General features: G+C 48.0%; 1 protein-coding gene across 1 annotated transcript in view; it reads left to right on the top strand.

Moving 5' to 3' along the window:
• The window catches only part of RPS6KA5 (ribosomal protein S6 kinase A5), a 128,096-nt gene that overhangs the window by 46,638 nt on the left and 57,162 nt on the right, over positions 1-24,296 (top strand). Inside the window, exon 2 of the mRNA XM_068252255.1 lies at positions 4,181-4,252. Coding sequence (XP_068108356.1) covers positions 4,181-4,252 — 72 coding nt within the window. The remainder of the gene's footprint in view (positions 1-4,180; positions 4,253-24,296) is intronic.

The following is a 24,296-nucleotide window of genomic DNA, read 5'->3' as shown; positions in this document are numbered from 1 at the left end:
TGCATTTTGAGTAACCGTCCTTACAGATCACATCAACAGATGAAAATAGTTCATAGTCAGCAGTGTGTATAGAACTATAACCTATTATTTAATTTGCCTGTGCATCACGTTGCGTAGATATCATGAAGGATAGATCGTGGAATGATCGTTTCATTGGGCGAGTCACACAATCTATCTTTCAGTGGGTATGTAATACTTTTAGCAATAAACCCTGAATAAGCGTGCACAGCGGGTGTTTCTGACAAGATTAGCTGCATGTTTGTTTCCTGGAGTTTGAGATACTACTGACCACAAAGATCAGCAGGACTGCCAGGCAACTGGAACCAAATATAGCAGCTTCCATATCGCTCTCACTTCAGGTTCCTTTATAAGTGTAGTGGGTAGGAAATTGGATCACAATTCACACCTATATATGCCGCACTCTAAAGCCCCATCTACACCATACAATTTTTTGTGTGATTCGAATCGATTTGTTTCAATACGACATGTCCGATTGGGATTCGATTCGATTTTGCTTTTGCAAAACAATGGGAAGGTGAATCGGATCAATTCCCGATCGGACATGTCGGATTGAATCAAATCAATGAATTGAATTGAATCGAATTGCACAAAAAATGGTATGGGGTAGATGGGGCTTAAAGAGACACTGAAGCGAAAAAAAAATATGATATAATGAATTGGTTGTGTACTATGAATAATTACTAGCAGATTAGCAGCAAAGAAAATATTCTCATACTTTTATTTTCAGGTATATAGTGTTTTTTCTAACATTGCATTATTCTATAATATGTGCAGAATTCACAACACTCAGCATTCAAAATGATTCTTTCAGAGCAGTCTGTGAAGTAATGACATCTCCTCTGGCAGAGGAAAAGTAAATAGTCCAAGAACAGTTGAGATAATAAAAGTCAGGTAACCGTCCTCTCCAGACTAATGCTGGGAATACACGTTTCATTTTTGCCTTCGTTTTAGCCTTCGATTCGTTCGGTAAACTGATCGAGTGTTGAAAACGTATGTGAAAATAGTCATAATCTCATTATAGTTTCGATTAATAGACCCCAAAAACGAACGACTAGTGATTGAACATGTTTGATATTATCTCTCTTTATCTATCTAATCGAGCCATTGGTAGGCTTGATGGCTGTTCAGATCGATTATATATTCGTTTATGCCGTCCGTCCCTGTACTACGTTTCGTTTTTTTGCAGCCTTCGATCATTGGAAAAACGAAACCATCAGAATCGAAAAAAAACCCCGAAACCGTGGGTGGTGATATTAACCGTACGATCGATTATTTCGGGATCGAAAAGGACAAAAGGCACAATCGAAACGAAGGTTTAAACGAAGGCAAAAACGAAATGTGTATTCCCAACATTACTTAGTCGGAGAGCTTAATGGCTTGTTTGCATAGAGATAACAACTGGAGTTTCTCAACTCTTCCTGTACTGGAAACAATTAGACTGATGTATCTGATCTTAATGTTTTATTAGCTGTACTACACATACAAATCATAATATCATCATTTTTTTTTCGCTTCAGTGTCTCTTTAAAACCCATGCCACGGTGTTAGTCCAGTCTTCTGAAGCTGTGTGGACGTCAGATTGTGTGGAGTTGGCTTGTGAATTTGGGGGTGAAGGGAGGGTTTTATGTGAACCTCTAGAGGTATATGGGGAGAACGGTATGTGGACTCCTGACTGGACTACAGGGTTGGCGTATGACCTTGGGGAATTAAGGGGGGGGGGGGGTGCGGAGTTGTGTGTGGACTCCCTGGTGGAGTGTTCAGGCAGGGTATGGCCTTTCAGGAGAGGGTTGGGGGTGGTATGAGGACCCCCTAGAGCACTGCTGTCCAACCTCATGGGCAGGGGGTGTGTTTAGCACAGATTCTTTTGGCTGGAGGGGGCAGAGCATCAATATTTTAGCTTCCGGGCAGAGCCAAGCACAAAGAAAAGGGGGGCCTGACACAAAAAATAGTCTGGGCAAGTGAGTGTGGCCCGGGGGCCTCCAGTTGCACAGCCCAGCCCTAGAGTTACTCGGGGAATGTTATGTGGATGCAGGGTTGGCGTATGGGAATGTGGGGCTGTGTGTGGACTCCCCGGACGTGTGTGAGTGGCGTATGGACTTTGGTATGGGAGAGGGGGTGGTATATGGACTGTTAGAGGTAAACGGGGAATGGTATGTGGATGCCTGGAGGAGTGGGGTGGTAGAACCTAGATTTGGTTGTAACATAGGGTGGTGTGTGGCCTCGGGAGTGGGGGGTGGCAAATGAACTCCCTGGAAGAGAGAAGGTGGTGCCTTGGTGTTGAGTCAGGTTACTGCTGCTAATCATTTCGGTCTGCATGCAAATTGTATGCAGCTTGGAAATGGGCCAATCCAAATCGACTGGAAGTGCATTTCATTGAACCCAATTCAGGGCCGGTGTACACCAAAAACCGCTAGCAGATCCGCAAAATGCTAGCAGATTTTGAAACGCTTTTTTTTATTTTTCTATGGCGTTTTGCTAGCGTTTTGCGGATTGCTGCTGCGGTTTTTAGTATAGTAGATTTCATATATTGTTACAGTAAAGCTGTTACTGAACAGCTTCTGTAACAAAAACGCCGGCAAAACCGCTCTAAACAGGCGTTTTTCAGAGCGGTTTGCGTTTTTCCTATACTTAACATTGAGGCAGAAACGCATCCACAATCCAAAAAATGCCTCACCCAGGCATTTTTCGTTTCTGCAAAATGCCTCCCGCTCTGGTGTGCACCACCCCATTGAGATACATTGACCAAGCGGATCCGCAGCCGCAAGCGCTGAAAAAGCCGCTCGGTGTGCACCAGCCCTCAAAGTGGCATACGGCTTGCATGAAATGTGCATGCAAGCCGGAATCCTCAGCATCTCATTAGCCATCTCTGCCAGCGATAACCGGAACTCACAAAGAATGATTGGATCACATGACAGATTTGTGAGGCTCTGGATGGCTGCTCAGGATCATTCTCCAAAGCAGGAAGTTGTTGCAGCAAATGGGAGTCTACACATCACCTGATCACCTGTATCTCTAGGAGTTCTGCTAAAGTAGTGTTATCAGTGTGAACTTGTGATTTTCCATCTGTGCATCTTCCTCTACACACTGAGATACCCCGAGACGCTGGCATCCCCCACAGCAGCCAATCAGAGGTTAGCGTGTGGGAGAGCAGTGTCACCATGCAAGGTATTCTCTAATTCTGCAGATTTATTCGCTTTCCAGCTGCTCTATTCATTCATTATAGTTTAATGCGGAGACGTTGCAGCGCAGGCCAATAATTAACCAGCTAGAGACGATGATTCAGCCGGTGTTTCTGCACTAACAAAATCACTTCTCTCTTTGAATTAATTAAGCATTAATTGAATGAGATCAGCGATATTGGATTAGGGCTGTGATGTACAGCAGGATATAGTGTAGGACCGATCAATTGAAAGTAAAAGCTCACGTACGCCATAGCGGATAAGTGGCCTGCGCTCCCCGCCTTGCAGCTCTGGGGTCCCCAAATCAAATCTGAGCTGCCGATATACACCCTTGGCATTTTGTGTCTTACTACCGTTTGTGTGGGTTGCAGCGCTGTCCAACACAGTCCTCAAGGGCCGAGATTCTCACACATTTTTGGCATGGCTCAATTTAAAGTGAATGTTAAAGGGTACCTGAGGTGACTCGTGACATGATGAGATAGACATGGGCATGCACAGTGCCTAGCACACTAAAATATAGATAGATAGATAGATAGATAGATAGATAGATAGATAGATAGATAGATAGAGATATACACACACACACACACACACACACACACACACACACACACACACACACACACACACACACACACACACACACACACACACACACACACACACACACACACACACACACACACACACACACACACACACACACACACACACACACACACACACACACACACACACACACACACACACACACACGCTGCCGTAAAAACACCCTTCTAGGGTGACACTGCACTAGCACTTTACCGATGGCCAAGGGAAGACCAAATGCCCCAGGGTGATTCAGCCTTAGTTTTTGTACTTGGTGAGATTTTTAGAGTCAGCATAATGATTTTTTTCAATAGAATTAGCTTGACTGATTTATGACAAATAGAACTGCCATTTTTATTTATTGTTCTTTTTTTTTTTTTTTTTTTTCCTAGCAAACTTGACGGGGCATGCTGAGAAAGTGGGCATCGAGAACTTTGAGCTCCTGAAGGTGCTGGGCACAGGGGGTAAGTCTTTGTGATGTATGTAGTACATGATTCCATCTCTTTATCAGTTTTTATACAATTAGTTGTGTGTGGGTATATACACTCTAGAGCCAGGCATGGGCAAACTTGGCCCTCCAGCTGTTACGGAACTACAAGTCCCACAATGCATTGCAGGAGTCTAACAGCCACAGTCATGACTCATAAAGGCAAATGCTTTGTGGGACTTGTAGTTCCATAACAGCTGGAGGGCCAAGTTTGCCCATGCCTGCTCTAGACACTTGCTAAGAACTACGTTATTCATTCAATTGTCTAATCGGCCGATTATGTATCAGTGAGCAGCAGTTCTACAGTTAAAAATGCCTTGGCAAATGAGGAGTCAGAGGTTATTGGCCAGACTCATTTGAGCTGAAAGAAAGGTTAAGTTAACTAAAGCAGGCCATACATGCATCAAATTTTCCTGGAAGATTTGACCACATTGAATCTGCCAGAAATGTTTAGCACTAGGAGCCGCCTTTATTAAAATTATTATTATTTTACTAATTATAATGATAATACATCTCATCCAGAGATGCTCCTTAATCCGCTCTCTCCACTCCTCTAACATTCTATGGATATCCACCCCTCATGCCACTTGCCCACCCATGAGGTTCAAGGACTTTTCCAGAGCTGCCCCTATACTATGGAACTCCCTCCCCCACCTTCAACAAATTCAAGCAGGCCTTATGCTGGGTACACACTATGAGATTTTCTGGCCGATTTACTGTCAGATCGATTATTTCCAATATGTCCGATTTGATTTCCGAGCATTTTCCGATCGATTTCCTACTAAAGTTAACGGAAATTGATTGGAAAGCTAATCGGACATGTTGGAAATAATCGATCTGACAGTAAATCGGCCAGAAAATCTTGTAGTGTGTACCCAGAATTAAAGACCCATCAGTTTACCATTTTTTACCCATCACACTCATAGCTCCAACCCCTCCTCCCGTGGACATACACTCCCCCCCCTCCCCCCTTATGTGTCTGCCCGTCCCTTTGTAACATTGTTTAATGTCATAATGTCCCCCCAATCTATTGTACAGTGCTTTGTAATAGCATTTAGCGTTTTATAAATATAGTTTAATAATATTAGATGTCATGGTGAAATTTGTATATGGGGAAGGGGGGGATTCAATCCCTCTGATAAGATTCAGATCAGAGAGAGATTGTTTGTTTGTTTGTTTGGGTAACAACCTAAACGTATATGGGCACCTGAAGTTGACCACCCATCACAAATATGGTAAGCAAGACTGCATCTCAGAAGGCAGAACACGTTGGGTTCCTTTCTTTTCAACCAAAAGCTTCACAATATACACAAACCTGAACAGCCGATAACTCGCACAATGTACCTGAGTCTGGTGTATCCGGATTTCTGTTGAGACCACTGACAATGGGTCAGAATATGGGGACCACAGCCTTAAACCCAGGAGCCCACCTGCCCTGCGTCAGCAGTCCAGGATGGCGGAGGTTTTGGGAGGGACTATAGGTACTATATACAGTGTTCTCACCAGAAATGTTTCCCAGCCGGGTGGCATGACAAAGTAGCCGGGTGGGGAATGCAGGGTCGGCGCAACTCTGCTTACAGCATAGGAGAAGTATAAGGAAGTGAGCTGGTGACAGCCGGGTGCTCACCAAAATTAGCTGGGTGGAGCACCCGGCTAAAATAGCCTGGGTAGAACACTGATAATATAGTACTATGCATATAATATACATATAAACATTTTATATGGCATGAATCTGCAGCTGAGAAATCTGGAGAATCTGGGTTATGTCAGCATGGGGCAGAATCTCAAAGGACTGTCTCTTGACACTGGAAAACCTTTTTACATCACATGACTTGCTGCCGCAGTGTGAATCCTGCACCGTCTCCAGTCGTCATAAATAAATGCACCTCAACACGCTGCATGAGAAATTACTTCAAGCTGGATCAAATGTAAAGCCAGCAAGATAATTGACTTTGCTGTTTGTAAACATTTAGTTTGCTGCGTGTTTAGGTGGCCAAACCTCTGGCGTTTTTGCAGCCTATCGACCATCCGATACGATAATCAGATCAGATGAAAATCAGTCTAATGCAGTGATGGCTAACCTTGGCACTCCAGCTGTGGTGGAACTACAAGTCCCATGAGGCTTTGCAATACTCTGACAGCTCTTTAGCGTAACTTGGGAAGGCAGAGGCATGATGGGATTTGTAGTTTTGTCACAGCTCGAGTGCCAAGGTTAGCCATCACTGGTCTAATGTATTAATTAGACATGTTTTCCAAAACGAAAGTCTGCACACTCCAAGGTGTATGAAAACTGGAAAAGCTTTATTTAGGCAACAGGTACAGCATAAAAATGGCTAACACGCACCTTCTGTGCTGCCATTTTTGAGATCTTCAGGTGGAATGGGTCAGGTAAAGGGAGTCTAGTCATTATGCGGTCCTCATGCCTCACCATTGCCAACAGAACAGCTTTTTGTAGGCACAGCTGGCTTCTCGATCATTGTAAGAGAAGTTGTATACAAAAATTGCTCCCTCTAGTGTCTGGAGGCAGCTACCACAAGAAAAATTCATTTCTCCTGCAGGTTCACATTACAAATGGCTGCACTTGGCTACTTGAAACTGTTGCAGATGGCTGAAGAGGAACCTAGTAGGGGGAAGTTGTTTATGAAGTTCCCGTATCTATTATGGTACTGGGAGTGATTGTTTGCAGATACCGTGCCCATTTCTAGTTCCAGGGGTTACAGACTATATGGATATAGGTTGCACAGAGTTCAAATTTAATATATTGTTTATTTGTAGAGTACTGACATCTTCTGCAGTACATTACAGAGTATATAGTCATGTCAGTGACCGTCCTCAGAGGAGCTCACAATCTAATACTTCCAAAATTAGTGACAAGACTATATATAGTCTGTACAATGCTGCGAAAGATGTCGGCTGTATACACTGTAAATCATTAATAATAATAGTCCTAGCCTAATGCCCTACTATATTATTTTTATGTATATACAGGATTTTCTCAAAAGAGAGCATATTGTGATAAAGTTCATTATTTTCTGTAATGTACTGATAAACATTAGACTTTCATATATTTTAGATTCATTACACTACAACTGAAGTAGTTCAAGCCTTTTATTGTTTTAATATTGATGATTTTGGCATACAGCTCATGAAAACTGAAATTTCCTATCTCAAAAAATTAGCATATTTCATCCGACCAATAAAAGAAAAGTGTTTTTTAAAGAAAAAAAGTCAATCTTCAAATAATTATGTTCAGTTATGCACTCAATACTTGGTCGGGAATCCTTTTGCAGAAATGACTGCTTCAATGCGGCGTGGCATGGAGGCAATCAGCCTGTGGCACTGCCCAGGATGCTTCGATAGCGGCCTTAAGCTCATCCAGAGTGTTGGGTCTTGCGTCTCTCAACCCTCTCTTCACAATATCCCACAGATTCTCTATGGGGTTCAGGTCAGGAGAGTTGGCAGGCCAATTAAGCACAGTAATACCATGGTCAGTAAACCATTTACCAGTGGTTTTGGCACTGTGAGCAGGTGCCAGGTCGTGCTGAAAAATGAAATCTTCATCTCCATAAAGCTTTTCAGCAGATGGAAGCATGAACCCACTTTTGAACCAGAAACAGCGGCAGAGGTGCCTGACCTGGGCTACAGAGAAGCAGCACTGGACTGTTGCTCAGTGGTCCAAAGTACTTTTTTTCTGATGAAAACAACTTTTACATGTCATTCGGAAATCAAGGTGCCAGAGTCTGGAGGAAGACAGGGGAGAGGGAAATGCCAAAATGCCTGAAGTCTAGTGTCAAGTACCCACAGTCAGTGATGGTCTGGGGTGTCATGTCAGCTGCTGGTGTTGGTCCACTATGTTTTATCAAGGGCAGGGTCAATGCAGCTAGCTATCAGGAGATTTTGGCGCACTTCATGCTTCCATCTGCTGAAAAGCTTTATGGAGATGAAGATTTCATTTTTCAGCGTGACCTGGCACCTGCTCACAGTTCCAGAACCACTGGTAAATGGTTTACTGACCATGGTATTACTGTGCTCAATTGGCCTGCCAACTCTCCTGACCTGAACCCCATAGAGAATCTGTGGGATATTGTGAAGAGAAACTTGAGAGACGCAAGACCCAACACTCTGGATGAGCTTAAAGTGACTCTGTAACAAAAATTACAACGTTTTTTCTACCATCCTACAAGTTCCTAAACCTATTCTAATGTGATCTGGCTTGCTGCAGCTCTTTCTACTATAACCATCTCTGTAATAAATCAATGTATCTTTCCCCTGTCAGACTTGTCGGCCTGTGTCTGGAAGGCTGCCAAGTTCTTCAGTGTTGAACTGTTCCTCTATGCACACTCCAGTGTGTGTTTTATTTACATAAGCCAGCAGCTTCTCTGCTATCTTATCAGTGATAGAAGAGAGCTGGATAAAAATCCTCCTCTGGAGGCTGTGAAAGGAGCTGGTCTGTCACATACTAAGGAATTAACGACATAGGCAGAGCTGTCTGCAGGAAGCCTGTAATGTTCAGTGCATGAGAGAAGCTGGGGACAGAAGGTAAACACACACAAGTGATCCCTTGAGATTCAGAAGTAATGCTGGGAATACACGTTTCGTTTTTGCCTTCGTTTTAACCTTCGTTTCGATTGTGCCTTTTGTCCTTTTCGTTCCCGAAATAATCGAACGTACGGTTAATATCACCACCCACGGTTTCGTTTTTTTTTTTTCGATTCTGATGGTTTCGTTTTTCCAATGATCGAAGGCTGCAAAGAAACGAAACGAAAATCCCTTTTTACAGGGACGGACTAACATAAACGAACATATAATCGATCTGAACAGCCATCAAGCCTACCAATGGCTCGATTAGATGGATAAAGAGAGATAATATCAAACATGTTCGATCACTAGTCGTTCGCTTTTGGGGTCTATTAATTTAAACTATAATGAGATTATGACTATTTTCACATACGTTTTCAACACTCGATTCGTTTACTGAACGAATCGAAGGCTAAAACGAAGGCAAAAACGAAACGTGTATTCCCAGCATAAGGCTGTATACAGCCTGCTTGTGTATGGATGTATTTTCTATGTGTGGACATGTTGTACATCAACCTACTTCCTGTTTTGGTAGCCATTTTGTTTGTTTATAAACAAACTTTTTAAAACAGTTTTTGACTACTTTTAATGCGGCGGGGAGCGGTGAAATTGTGACAGAGGGTAATAGGAGATGTCCCCTAACGCACTGATATGTTTACTTTTGTGCGATTTTAACAATACAGATTCTCTTTAAGGCCGCTATCGAGGCATCCTGGGCCTCCATAACACCTGAGCAGTGCCACAGGCTGATTGCCTCCATGCCACGCCGCATTGAAGCAGTCATTTCTGCAAAAGGATTCCCGACCAAGTATTGAGTGCATAACTGAACATAATTATTTGAAGGTTGACTTTTTTTCCTTTAAAAACACTTCTTTTATTGGTCGGATGAAATATGCTAATTTTTTGAGATAGGAATTTTAAGTTTTCATGAGCTGTATGCCAAAATCATCAATATTAAAACAATAAAAGGCTTGAACTACTTCAGTTGTAGTGTAATGAATCTAAAATATACGAAAGTCTAATGTTTATCAGTACATTACAGAAAATAATGAACTTTATCACAATATGCTAATTTTTTTAGAAGATCCTGTATGTAGCGCTGACATCTTCTGCAGCACATTACAGAGTACAGAGTCATGTCACTGACTGTCCTCAGAGGAGCTCACAATCTAATACCTACCAATGTCCTGGTCTAAAGTCCCTAGCAATTGATTATCACCCCCTGTAGACTTTAACTGATCATTTAAGGTGACCCTTTTGGAACGATCGCTGTTCTGCTCAGTGGAGAGGGGAGGGTGAAGACACGAGAGTGACACCACAATGTGAAAAATGCCTGTGGCAACCCCCCCCCAACCTTACCAGAAGTAGAAAGGCCTATCATTGGTGATTTAGGGCAACTTGTCAGTTATGAACTCCTCCTCGACCTACGAGGGAAACTAGTACACCTTATTTTCAGGAACAATCATTTCAGGGGAGCGAAATAGAAAGCATGACTGGAGGTTAAGGGGATTTTCGTTTACAGTTGGGAGGATAATGTTGGCCACTAATCTTTCCCGATCCGTCCCAAAGTTTAGAAAAAAAACAAAACTTTCTTCTGTCTTCGAAAGCTTTGACACGAGTGGTTTTGTGGACACAGCTCAGGAATAGGTGTGTCATTGTGGTTGAATTGCAGAATTGTGTTGCACAACCCTCCAGGGGGGAATTCCTGTGTGCGATGTCAGCACATTGTCATTGTGGACACTTGTCTTGGCTTTTTGTTGTGTCTTTACAGAGGAGACAGACCACTAGAAGGTAATGATTAGTTGTGCATGCTTTGTCACCTGCCTGGGGCTGTCACCCCGTCCCACACCAGTTATATTAGCTCTTTACAGTGTACACAAACATGCTGCATTGTCCTAGGTTTCCAACCAACCATTGCCAGAGCATTCTGGTTTTTGATCTTTGCTTTTATTGCATTGGTTCTAACCTAGAATCCCTTTCTAGTGAACTCCAAGAGACTGGGAAAAGTAGTTTACTGTATCAGAAGTTTACTCAGCAGTCAGGTAGCAGCTTACACTGGAAGTATAAGTCTCACCGGCTTGTGCTTTTGAGGTAATCCACGCAAGCCCAGATTAGTTTGCAGATATTGAGCAGGCTACAAGTGACTGCCAAGCCCGCCTGCCCGTGGCTCATTGGTCTCTTGCTAAGGCATGACGCATGAGCTCGCCCACTTTCCACTATAGCTGGATACAGCATACTGCGGGGGTTTACTATACCAGGCGTTACTCCTATACTTATAATGGTGCTTGGCTGGGACCTGTACATTTTTGTTTACTATACTTGAATATTTACTTATAACAAGATTACGGCATACTGTATTTAGTCCCAGAATCGTCTTCCCATCTCTCGTGCAGCTTTGTACTTGCTGCTGGTTGTCCAGGACTTCATTGTCTTCTCATTCCAGGCAGCCATCTTCCCGTCTCCCGTGTAGTTCTGTACTCTCCGCAAGAGGTCCAGGCCTTCACTGTCTTCTCATTCCAGATGGACATCTTCCCGTCTCCTGTGCAGCTTTGTACTCGCCGCTAGAGCTCCAGGGCTTCACTGTTTTCTCATTCCATGCAGCCATCTTCCCGTCTCCTGTGCAGCACTGTACTCACCGCTAGAGGTCCAGGGCTTCACTGTCTTCTCATTTCATGCAGCCATCTTCCCGTCTCCTGTGCAGCTCTGTACTCGCCGCTAGAGGTCCAGGGCTTCACTGTCTTCTCATTCCATGCAGCCATCTTCCCGTCTCCTGTGCAGCTCTGTACTCGCCGCTAGAGGTCCAGGGCTTCACTGTCTTCTCATTCCAGGCGGCCATCTTCCCGTCTCCTGTGCTGCACTGTACTCACCGCTAGAGGTCCAGGGCTTCACTGTCTTCTCATTTCATGCAGCCATCTTCCCGTCTCCTGTGCAGCTCTGTACTCGCCGCTAGAGGTCCAGGGCTTCACTGTCTTCTCATTCCATGCAGCCATCTTCCCGTCTCCTGTGCTGCTCTGTACTCGTCGCTAGAGGTCCAGGGCTTCACTGTCTTCTCATTCCAGGCGGCCATCTTCCTGTCGCGTGCAGCTGTGTACTCACCGCTAGAGGTCCAGGGCTTCACTGTCTCCTCATTCCAGGCGGCCATCTTCCCGTCTCTCGTACAGCTCTGTACTTGCTGCTAGAGGTCCAGGGCTTCACTGTCTTCTCGTTCCAGGCAGCCATCTTCCTGTCTCCCGTGTAGTTCTGTACTGTCCGCTAGAGGTCCAGGCCTTCACTGTCTTCTCATTCCAGATGGCCATCTCCCCGTCTCCTGTGCAGCTTTGTACTTGCTGCTAGAGGTCCAGGGCTTCACTGTCTTCTCATTCCATGCAGCCATCTTCCTGTCTCTCGTACAGCTCTGTACTTGCTGCTAGAGGTCCAGGGCTTCACTGTCTTCTCGTTCCAAGCAGCCATCTTGCCGTCTCCTGTGCAGCACTGTACTCACCGCTAGAGGTCCAGGGCTTCACTGTCTTCTCATTCCATGCAGCCATCTTCCCGTCTCCTGTGCAGCTCTGTACTCGCCGCTAGAGGTCCAGGGCTTCACTGTCTTCTCATTCCATGCAGCCATCTTCCCGTCTCCTGTGCTGCTCTGTACTCGTCGCTAGAGGTCCAGGGCTTCACTGTCTTCTCATTCCAGGCGGCCATCTTCCTGTCGCGTGCAGCTGTGTACCCACCGCTAGAGGTCCAGGGCTTCACTGTCTTCTCATTCCAGGCGGCCATCTTCCCGTCTCTCGTACAGTTCTGTACTTGCTGCTAGAGGTCCAGGGCTTCACTGTCTTCTCATTCCAGGCAGCCATCTTCCTGTCTCCCGTGTAGTTCTGTACTATCCGCTAGAGGTCCAGGCCTTCACTGTCTTCTCATTCCAGATGGCCATCTTCCCGTCTCCTGTGCAGCTTTGTACTCGCCGCTAGAGGTCCAGGGCTTCACTGTCTTCTCATTCCATGCAGCCATCTTCCCGTCTCCTGTGCAGCTCTGTACTTGCTGCTAGAGGTCCAGGGCTTCACTGTCTTCTCGTTCCAAGCGGCCATCTTCCCGTCTCCTGTGCAGCTCTGTACTCGCCGCTAGAGGTCAAGGGCTTCACTGTCTTCTCATTCCAGGCAGCCATCTTCCTGTCGCGTGCAGCTGTGTACTCACCGCTAGAGGTCCAGGGCTTCACTGTCTTCTCATTCCATGCAGCCATCTTCCCGTCTCCTGTGCAGCTCTGTACTCGCCGCTAGAGGTCCAGGGCTTCACTGTCTTCTCATTCCATGCAGCCATCTTCCCGTCTCCTGTGCAGCTCTGTACTCGCCGCTAGAGGTCCAGGGCTTCACTGTCTTCTCATTCCAGGCGGCCATCTTCCTGTCGCGTGCAGCTGTGTACTCACCGCTAGAGGTCCAGGGCTTCACTGTCTTCTCATTCCATGCAGCCATCTTCCCGTCTCCTGTGCAGCTCTGTACTCGCCGCTAGAGGTCCAGGGCTTCACTGTCTTCTCATTCCATGCAGCCATCTTCCCGTCTCCTGTGCAGCTCTGTACTCGCCGCTAGAGGTCCAGGGCTTCACTGTCTCCTCATTCCAGGCGGCCATCTTCCCGTCTCTCGTACAGCTCTGTACTTGCTGCTAGAGGTCCAGGGCTTCACTGTCTTCTCATTCCAGGCGGCCATCTTCCTGTCTCCCGTGTAGTTCTGTACTGTCCGCTAGAGGTCCAGGCCTTCACTGTCTTCTCATTCCAGATGGCCATCTCCCCGTCTCCTGTGCAGCTTTGTACTTGCTGCTAGAGCTCCAGGGCTTCACTGTCTTCTCGTTCCAAGCAGCCATCTTCCCGTCTCCTGTGCAGCACTGTACTCACCGCTAGAGGTCCAGGGCTTCACTGTCTTCTCATTCCATGCAGCCATCTTCCCGTCTCCTGTGCTGCTCTGTACTCGTCGCTAGAGGTCCAGGGCTTCACTGTCTTCTCATTCCAGGCGGCCATCTTCCTGTCGCGTGCAGCTGTGTACATACTGCTAGAGGTCCAGGGCTTCACTGTCTTCTCATTCCAGGCGGCCATCTTCCCGTCTCTCGTACAGTTCTGTACTTGCTGCTAGAGGTCCAGGGCTTCACTGTCTTCTCATTCCAGGCAGCCATCTTCCTGTCTCCTGTGTAGTTCTGTACTGTCCGCTAGAGGTCCAGGCCTTCACTGTCTTCTCATTCCAGATGGCCATCTTCCCGTCTCCTGTGCAGCTTTGTACTCGCCGCTAGAGGTCCAGGGCTTCACTGTCTTCTCATTCCATGCAGCCATCTTCCCGTCTCCTGTGCAGCTCTGTACTTGCTGCTAGAGGTCCAGGGCTTCACTGTCTTCTCGTTCCAAGCGGCCATCTTCCCGTCTCCTGTGCAGCTCTGTACTCGCCGCTAGAGGTCCAGGGCTTCACTGTCTTCTCATTCCAGGCAGCCATCTTCCTGTCGCGTGCAGCTGTGTACTCACCGCTAGAGGTCCAGGGCTTCACTGTCTTCTCATTCCATGCAGCTATCTTCCCGTCTCCTGTGCAGCTCTGTACTCGCCACTAGAGGTCCAGGGCTTCACTGTCTTCTCATTCCATGCAGCCATCTTCCCGTCTCCTGTGCAGCTCTGTACTCGCCGCTAGAGGTCCAGGGCTTCACTGTCTTCTCATTCCAGGCGGCCATCTTCCTGTCGCGTGCAGCTGTGTACTCACCGCTAGAGGTCCAGGGCTTCACTGTCTTCTCATTTCATGCAGCCATCTTCCCGTCTCCTGTGCAGCTCTGTACTCGCCGCTAGAGGTCCAGGGCTTCACTGTCTTCTCATTCCATGCAGCCATCTTCCCGTCTCCTGTGCAGCTCTGTACTCGCCGCTAGAGGTCCAGGGCTTCACTGTCTTCTCATTCCATGCAGCCATCTTCCCGTCTCCTGTGCAGCTCTGTACTCGCCGCTAGAGGTCCAGGGCTTCACTGTCTTCTCATTCCAGGCGGCCATCTTCCCGTCTCCTGTGCTGCACTGTACTCACCGCTAGAGGTCCAGGGCTTCACTGTCTTCTCATTTCATGCAGCCATCTTCCCGTCTCCTGTGCAGCTCTGTACTCGCCGCTAGAGGTCCAGGGCTTCACTGTCTTCTCATTCCATGCAGCCATCTTCCCGTCTCCTGTGCTGCTCTGTACTCGTCGCTAGAGGTCCAGGGCTTCACTGTCTTCTCATTCCAGGCGGCCATCTTCCTGTCGCGTGCAGCTGTGTACTCACCGCTAGAGGTCCAGGGCTTCACTGTCTCCTCATTCCAGGCGGCCATCTTCCCGTCTCTCGTACAGCTCTGTACTTGCTGCTAGAGGTCCAGGGCTTCACTGTCTTCTCGTTCCAGGCAGCCATCTTCCTGTCTCCCGTGTAGTTCTGTACTGTCCGCTAGAGGTCCAGGCCTTCACTGTCTTCTCATTCCAGATGGCCATCTCCCCGTCTCCTGTGCAGCTTTGTACTTGCTGCTAGAGGTCCAGGGCTTCACTGTCTTCTCATTCCATGCAGCCATCTTCCTGTCTCTCGTACAGCTCTGTACTTGCTGCTAGAGGTCCAGGGCTTCACTGTCTTCTCGTTCCAAGCAGCCATCTTGCCGTCTCCTGTGCAGCACTGTACTCACCGCTAGAGGTCCAGGGCTTCACTGTCTTCTCATTCCATGCAGCCATCTTCCCGTCTCCTGTGCAGCTCTGTACTCGCCGCTAGAGGTCCAGGGCTTCACTGTCTTCTCATTCCATGCAGCCATCTTCCCGTCTCCTGTGCTGCTCTGTACTCGTCGCTAGAGGTCCAGGGTGTGACAATCCAGCCCCGCGATCCCGTCGAGATCTGCTCCCGTTAGCGTACGCAGGAAGTACGGGCGCAGACGGACAACGAGACCGGTTGCTGGATCGTCAGAGGTAAGAAAGAAAAGGGCGACAGAGCGTGCCAATCCCGTCTAATTTGCTCCCGTTAGCATACGCAGGAAGTACGGTGAACAGACTGACAAAGATTGGTCGCGCAGCTGCCGACAATATGTAATGGGACAAACATCCACCAATCCCGTATTACTAGGCCACTGTTGCCATGCAGGTCTCATGCACTAGAGACTGCTGGAGGCAAATTCACTGTGTGCGTAGTAAACGGTTAAGATTGGTTGGAGGTGCCCATACATGTACAATTCTGATTGTATATACAATCGGTAAACTAAAAATATCGATTTCGCGCTGGAAATCGGGTAAATAAAGTAAACTGCCACCACTCTCTCAAGTTCAGGGAGGAAAGAGACTCCCGCTATCATAATACGGTAGCCAGCCCAATCACGTTCAACACGCTCAAGTCACCGTTCGGGGAATAGTCACTTCCGACGGCTTAAAGACTGTGAGCAATGTGACGTTAAAGAAAGGTTACTGGGTCCCTATATGATGCAATCTCGAATTGTATTTACAATCGAGAAACGAAAGTTATCGATTTCGCACAGGAAATCTGGTACTAGCTAATCCTAGAAGGAAGAAACGGTTATTTACAACCTAGCTAGCAAATCAACAATTTATAAGCAAATCATAAAACAATGCGGTAGTATGACTGACTCTTCAGAGGGCAGATTCGTTATAGCAGCAATCAGATGACCAGAACAGGCACAAGACTGAACGATAAAATCGTTAGTTTATTTCTAAACTACATACACACAGCTTATTTTAGAATAGATTGATTGGACAGAGAGAAGAGAGGAAGAGAAACAGAATGAACAGAATGTCTGATTATATACAGTTCAAATACCGTTATTGGTAGTCCATGCGGCAATCGCAAGTCTTTGGCGAAAGTCCCAAAATGGCGGTTGCCATGCGGCCAACAGGCCTTTGTTAGAATTTCCAAGATGGAGGTTGGCCCGTGTCCCTGCGGGCTGCCAGGATGTTACTCGGCATCAGATTGAAGGTAAAGGACCCTGGACGTTTGGCTCATGTCAGTTTTATTCCTCACTGTAGGTGGGAGGAGTTATGACACATACAAGTCCAGCCTTGCAATTTGAATAAGGCAATGCCCCCTTAGGCAGGGAGAGGTTTTGGGCCAATTCATATTTTGCCCGCTCTCGGCATGCCCGTGGGTAATATCAGGAACCCAAATAAATATTCATAATCAGCACAAGTGGGGGAATCTGCTAATACCAAACACGAGGAGTCTGGATCGCTAATAGCACCGTCCCTCACTTTCACCTTACTGGCACTGGTTCTGAAAGATCCAGAGGGCTGAAAATCTCTCAGGACCAGTGTCGTGTGGAATCTAATAAACTCCGTGAATTTGAGGGAACTGCGATCTTGGGAACACCAGAAATATTACCAATCTGTGCCTATTTATTAAATATAGGTTCTTCAGTTTTTTGAATGCTTGGGTGCCGCCAGATGGCGTGATAAGGATCATTCCTGTCTCCTTTCAACTCAGGCCACAAGGCAGCTATGTGTGTCGGACTCCTGCTGGGTAGGTGCCCGGCTGTCTACCAGTGGATGCATAGATTGGTTCTGTCAGGCTGATGTCTCACCTTCCTCTGATGGATGAGCTATATAACTACCCAGCAAGGCTAGGTGACAAATTCCACCCTTGGATGGGAGAAGCAATGTATTTCCAGTGTTTGTTAGCATCTGACCAGGGAGAGGGACTGTTAACCCCTGGCTCCCCTGATCTTCTTATAAACCAAGCCTTTCCCTCTGCTGTCACTTTTAATAGTGGCGACAGGGAATATTTTATAAGGCTCTAACTACTTTTTTAGGACGAATAAACGTTGATTCGTCACACCTCCCCCTTTTAAGAGATTTGCTGGGGAGGAGTCAACAAGACTCTGAGTAAAGCAATCCACTGTCTCCTGGGTCTGGTACGCCACATCCGGAAAGGCTGGGTTGCGCCTGACCTTGGGGGGTTGCCTTTTACCCATGGCATTGGTCAGTGGGTTAGTCAGGAGGCTACAGGGCGTAGCAAACATCCTGTAGTATCCCGCTGTTTCCAGAGAGGCCTGTACCTCTGTCATGACAATCTGATCTGCGTCTGGTTCAACGGTCAGAGTGTCAGCTGACAGCTGTCCTGGTACCAGGGACGAGTGATCGCAGTGTTGCTCCCAAGTCGGGGGGAACACAGAGATGTCATCCGGGTACGTGACTGTACAACCGTGCTTGCTCTTCCACAGGTCGTTCCACGCCTGGGGAAAGGTGGCTTGGGCATTCATCATACCAAAAGACATCCGCATCGAGGCGCTTAAGTCCAAGGGCAGGGTGAATGTGGATTCCAGGCGCGCCTCCGGCACGGTTGGAATCTGCCAGTATCCGTTGCTCCAATCCATGATCGTTAGGTAGTTGGCGGATGCCAGCCAATCCAACAGATCACCGAGGGGAGTCACGGGATACGCAACAGTTACTGGGATGTCGTCCGGCATCCTATAGGCCTCACAGAACCTGGTGGTCGGTGAGCTAGAGGATTTGCGGAGGACAGCCATCTGTAACATCTCCTCATACTTCATCTTCACTTTTGCTTGCACCTCCGGAGAGGCGCGGTAGGGGATCTGCCATAAGGGCTTGTGAGTCCCCGGGTCCCTTCTGTGAGCTGTTGTATCCTGCCCAGGGTTGCTGCGAAGATTTCGCTGTGGGGGCGCAGTGCGCTTCAGCGAGGCCTTCGGGGAGTACGAGAGGTGGGGGGTGACTTTCACATCATCCGCCAATTCTCGTGTGGGAGTTATCAAGCCTGACAGGGGACCTGTATCTTCCTGTTCTAAGTGGCCGTAATCTCCTAGAACTAACTGCGTTCTGTCTGACTGGGCTTCTAACAGATCCACATGGACCGTGCTTTCACCTGGGGTGTCAGTTACATGGGGAATGGGTTCACTGGAGTAGTTACCATTCTCCCTGTACACCTGTAGTGGAGCTTCCACTGCTGGCGGCTTAGCGGTCTGGCCACTAAGCGCACGCAGGTTGGAGTCGCTCTGTAGTATCCTCACGGATGTGGGACTACAAGTCTCAGCCAGCTGCCTAGTGTGATCTGAGGTCAGCTGCTGAAAATCAAACTCTCTGGGGTCAGAGCTGACAGGAATGCCTGCAGGCTCTGAGCTCAGGTTACCAACAGTACTGTGTGTGTCTGTCTGCACAGGTACACCACAATAAACATCACCTTTTGGGTAAATCAAAATCACGTCAATATTGACATTGGTCTGGGGGTCAGAGATATCAGGGGAAGTCAAGACTCCTCCAGATAGTCCTGAGTCCGGACTACCGGTGACACTGAAGGCGTCACCCAGCGTACTGTCACAAACATGCACAACACTATCAAAAGCATTTGCATAACATGATATGTCATTTTTAGCATGTGTGTCACCCGCCTGAAAGTCAGAATTGTCAGAGGGGATCCCTGCTGTCAGCTCTGAGTTCATGCGGCTGGCCATAGAGCATGTAATGGCCAAAGAATGTACAGCGTTTCTATCACAATTATCACTGACACATGCAATTTCATTAGTAATAACAGGTGCAGAAAGGGATAAAAGACAGTCAGTTGCTGGTACATATAAATCTGAGGGTACCTCCCGCCCAGCGGCGTTAGGTACAGTAGCCATAGCAGGTAAGGGTTTGACATCTCCCTGTTTTCCCAAAGGCTTGTACAGTACCTGGTGGTCAGGGAGTCCTGCTGGGAACTCCTGCATATCAGCAGAAAATTCCGAAGGGCACACAAGCGTGCCTAGATCAGTGCCAAGCACAGGAGGAGAGGGAAACTTAGCAACAGCCCACTCTGGAAAACCCACCCCCCATCCGGCCTTCTCGGGACCTGGGATAACAGGGTTGTGGTGGTTGGGCCTGACTTCAGTCAGGGTGAGGAGCTTTTGTTGGAGAATATCTTCCTCTGTGGCAAGGTCGGAACAGACCAAGGAAACATCTGCTTCTGGAGCACTGGAGCAAAAGATGATCTGGTCGTCCACTGGAGCACTGTGAAGATTTCCGGAACCGTAGAGCATCTCTGACACGCTGACAGGCAGTGCAGAGGGTGATGCAGGTGACGGATCAGGGTTGCTAGCCATCTTCGGGCTAGGGACGGTCGTTCTCTTCCTCTTGGGACAGAAGAACTTTATGTGGCCAGTTGCGCCACAAAGATTACACGTGCGAATGGCAGGTGTGTCAGACTGGGATGCAGCAATAGCAGCAGCTGCAGGTCTCAGTGGCACAAAGCTCGCCGGACCAGGAGGTGCGAATGCAGTAGGCTTACCTCCTTCCAAGTTCTGGGACAGTGTTCTGTGACTGTCCAGCACCAGGGTTCTCTGTCTGTCAGGTACAGGAACCTGATGGTACGCCCTCTCAGAGGTGCGCACAGGAAAGTCTCGTCCCGTGCCCTCTTCCATGGCAGGAAGTTTTGCAGTGGGGGTCACGGGTAGAGGTTCGCATCTCTCCACCGAAACACATAGTGAAGAGTGCTGATTTGATTGGGTTAGCTGGGCCAACTCCAATTCACGCTGGAGCCGTAGCTCTTCGATCTGGAGATCCCGCTGGCGCAGACACTCTCGGTGCTCCTGGTATCTGCGCAGTTCCTCGCCGGTCAGGTTTGCCAACTCCAATTCCCGCTGGAGTCGTCGCTCCTTGGCCTGGAGATCAAACTGGCGCAGCCGCTCTTGGTGCTCTGCTTCACGCTGGAGCATCTCCGCCTCATGCTGGAGCATCGCTGCCTCATGCTGGCGCTGACATTCTCGGAACTCCTGGTACAAGCGCAGATCCTCGCCGGTCAGGTTTGCCAACCACTCCGGGGGTATCAGGATTGCAGGTAATAGAGGCATTAAGCAAGGTGACGACAAGGATTCCATCTCTGGGGTTATGCCACCAGCTCAGCCTTGCTTGTGCTGCAAGCAGCAATGCCGTGCAATTTGCAGAGGGCATGCAAGCTAGGAACTGACCAATTTTGGTGAAACTGAACTGAATCAGACATTCAGAAGAGAAGAGTACAAGAAAAAATAGGGTATAGCAAAGAGAAAGTTAGGAAATGTAGACCAATCTATTGCTATCAATGTGTACCGTTTTGTGCCCAGAACTTCGGTTCTGCAAGACAGGATACTTAGCGACCACTGTCTTATTATTCTGGTTGCAAAGACTGAGTTTGTCAGATCTTTGCGCTCTGATTTCCCAAAAGCTGGCTATGCCTGGTTTTGGGGTGTGCTATCACCACCACTGCCCACCAATGTGACAATCCAGCCCCGCGATCCCGTCGAGATCTGCTCCCGTTAGCGTACGCAGGAAGTACGGGCGCAGACGGACAACGAGACCGGTTGCTGGATCGTCAGAGGTAAGAAAGAAAAGGGCGACAGAGCGTGCCAATCCCGTCTAATTTGCTCCCGTTAGCATACGCAGGAAGTACGGTGAACAGACTGACAAAGATTGGTCGCGCAGCTGCCGACAATATGTAATGGGACAAACATCCACCAATCCCGTATTACTAGGCCACTGTTGCCATGCAGGTCTCATGCACTAGAGACTGCTGGAGGCAAATTCACTGTGTGCGTAGTAAACGGTTAAGATTGGTTGGAGGTGCCCATACATGTACAATTCTGATTGTATATACAATCGGTAAACTAAAAATATCGATTTCGCGCTGGAAATCGGGTAAATAAAGTAAACTGCCACCACTCTCTCAAGTTCAGGGAGGAAAGAGACTCCCGCTATCATAATACGGTAGCCAGCCCAATCACGTTCAACACGCTCAAGTCACCGTTCGGGGAATAGTCACTTCCGACGGCTTAAAGACTGTGAGCAATGTGACGTTAAAGAAAGGTTACTGGGTCCCTATATGATGCAATCTCGAATTGTATTTACAATCGAGAAACGAAAGTTATCGATTTCGCACAGGAAATCTGGTACTAGCTAATCCTAGAAGGAAGAAACGGTTATTTACAACCTAGCTAGCAAATCAACAATTTATAAGCAAATCATAAAACAATGCGGTAGTATGACTGACTCTTCAGAGGGCAGATTCGTTATAGCAGCAATCAGATGACCAGAACAGGCACAAGACTGAACGATAAAATCGTTAGTTTATTTCTAAACTACATACACACAGCTTATTTTAGAATAGATTGATTGGACAGAGAGAAGAGAGGAAGAGAAACAGAATGAACAGAATGTCTGATTATATACAGTTCAAATACCGTTATTGGTAGTCCATGCGGCAATCGCAAGTCTTTGGCGAAAGTCCCAAAATGGCGGTTGCCATGCGGCCAACAGGCCTTTGTTAGAATTTCCAAGATGGAGGTTGGCCCGTGTCCCTGCGGGCTGCCAGGATGTTACTCGGCATCAGATTGAAGGTAAAGGACCCTGGACGTTTGGCTCATGTCAGTTTTATTCCTCACTGTAGGTGGGAGGAGTTATGACACATACAAGTCCAGCCTTGCAATTTGAATAAGGCAATGCCCCCTTAGGCAGGGAGAGGTTTTGGGCCAATTCATATTTTGCCCGCTCTCGGCATGCCCGTGGGTAATATCAGGAACCCAAATAAATATTCATAATCAGCACAAGTGGGGGAATCTGCTAATACCAAACACGAGGAGTCTGGATCGCTAATAGCACCGTCCCTCACTTTCACCTTACTGGCACTGGTTCTGAAAGATCCAGAGGGCTGAAAATCTCTCAGGACCAGTGTCGTGTGGAATCTAATAAACTCCGTGAATTTGAGGGAACTGCGATCTTGGGAACACCAGAAATATTACCAATCTGTGCCTATTTATTAAATATAGGTTCTTCAGTTTTTTGAATGCTTGGGTGCCGCCAGATGGCGTGATAAGGATCATTCCTGTCTCCTTTCAACTCAGGCCACAAGGCAGCTATGTGTGTCGGACTCCTGCTGGGTAGGTGCCCGGCTGTCTACCAGTGGATGCATAGATTGGTTCTGTCAGGCTGATGTCTCACCTTCCTCTGATGGATGAGCTATATAACTACCCAGCAAGGCTAGGTGACAAATTCCACCCTTGGATGGGAGAAGCAATGTATTTCCAGTGTTTGTTAGCATCTGACCAGGGAGAGGGACTGTTAACCCCTGGCTCCCCTGATCTTCTTATAAACCAAGCCTTTCCCTCTGCTGTCACTTTTAATAGTGGCGACAGGGAATATTTTATAAGGCTCTAACTACTTTTTTAGGACGAATAAACGTTGATTCGTCACACAGGGCTTCACTGTCTTCTCATTCCAGGCGGCCATCTTCCTGTCGCGTGCAGCTGTGTACCCACCGCTAGAGGTCCAGGGCTTCACTGTCTTCTCATTCCAGGCGGCCATCTTCCCGTCTCTCGTACAGTTCTGTACTTGCTGCTAGAGGTCCAGGGCTTCACTGTCTTCTCATTCCAGGCAGCCATCTTCCTGTCTCCCGTGTAGTTCTGTACTATCCGCTAGAGGTCCAGGCCTTCACTGTCTTCTCATTCCAGATGGCCATCTTCCCGTCTCCTGTGCAGCTTTGTACTCGCCGCTAGAGGTCCAGGGCTTCACTGTCTTCTCATTCCATGCAGCCATCTTCCCGTCTCCTGTGCAGCTCTGTACTCGCCGCTAGAGGTCAAGGGCTTCACTGTCTTCTCATTCCAGGCAGCCATCTTCCTGTCGCGTGCAGCTGTGTACTCACCGCTAGAGGTCCAGGGCTTCACTGTCTTCTCATTCCATGCAGCCATCTTCCCGTCTCCTGTGCAGCTCTGTACTCGCCGCTAGAGGTCCAGGGCTTCACTGTCTTCTCATTCCATGCAGCCATCTTCCCGTCTCCTGTGCAGCTCTGTACTCGCCGCTAGAGGTCCAGGGCTTCACTGTCTTCTCATTCCAGGCGGCCATCTTCCTGTCGCGTGCAGCTGTGTACTCACCGCTAGAGGTCCAGGGCTTCACTGTCTTCTCATTCCATGCAGCCATCTTCCCGTCTCCTGTGCAGCTCTGTACTCGCCGCTAGAGGTCCAGGGCTTCACTGTCTTCTCATTCCATGCAGCCATCTTCCCGTCTCCTGTGCAGCTCTGTACTCGCCGCTAGAGGTCCAGGGCTTCACTGTCTCCTCATTCCAGGCGGCCATCTTCCCGTCTCTCGTACAGCTCTGTACTTGCTGCTAGAGGTCCAGGGCTTCACTGTCTTCTCATTCCAGGCGGCCATCTTCCTGTCTCCCGTGTAGTTCTGTACTGTCCGCTAGAGGTCCAGGCCTTCACTGTCTTCTCATTCCAGATGGCCATCTCCCCGTCTCCTGTGCAGCTTTGTACTTGCTGCTAGAGCTCCAGGGCTTCACTGTCTTCTCGTTCCAAGCAGCCATCTTCCCGTCTCCTGTGCAGCACTGTACTCACCGCTAGAGGTCCAGGGCTTCACTGTCTTCTCATTCCATGCAGCCATCTTCCCGTCTCCTGTGCTGCTCTGTACTCGTCGCTAGAGGTCCAGGGCTTCACTGTCTTCTCATTCCAGGCGGCCATCTTCCTGTCGCGTGCAGCTGTGTACATACTGCTAGAGG

The sequence above is a fragment of the Hyperolius riggenbachi genome, chromosome 9 (genome assembly GCF_040937935.1).
Source record: "Hyperolius riggenbachi isolate aHypRig1 chromosome 9, aHypRig1.pri, whole genome shotgun sequence".
Classification (NCBI taxonomy): Eukaryota; Metazoa; Chordata; class Amphibia; order Anura; family Hyperoliidae; genus Hyperolius; species Hyperolius riggenbachi.
The sequence above is the reverse complement of the archived record's forward strand: the minus strand, read 5'-3'. Positions and strand labels throughout refer to the sequence as shown.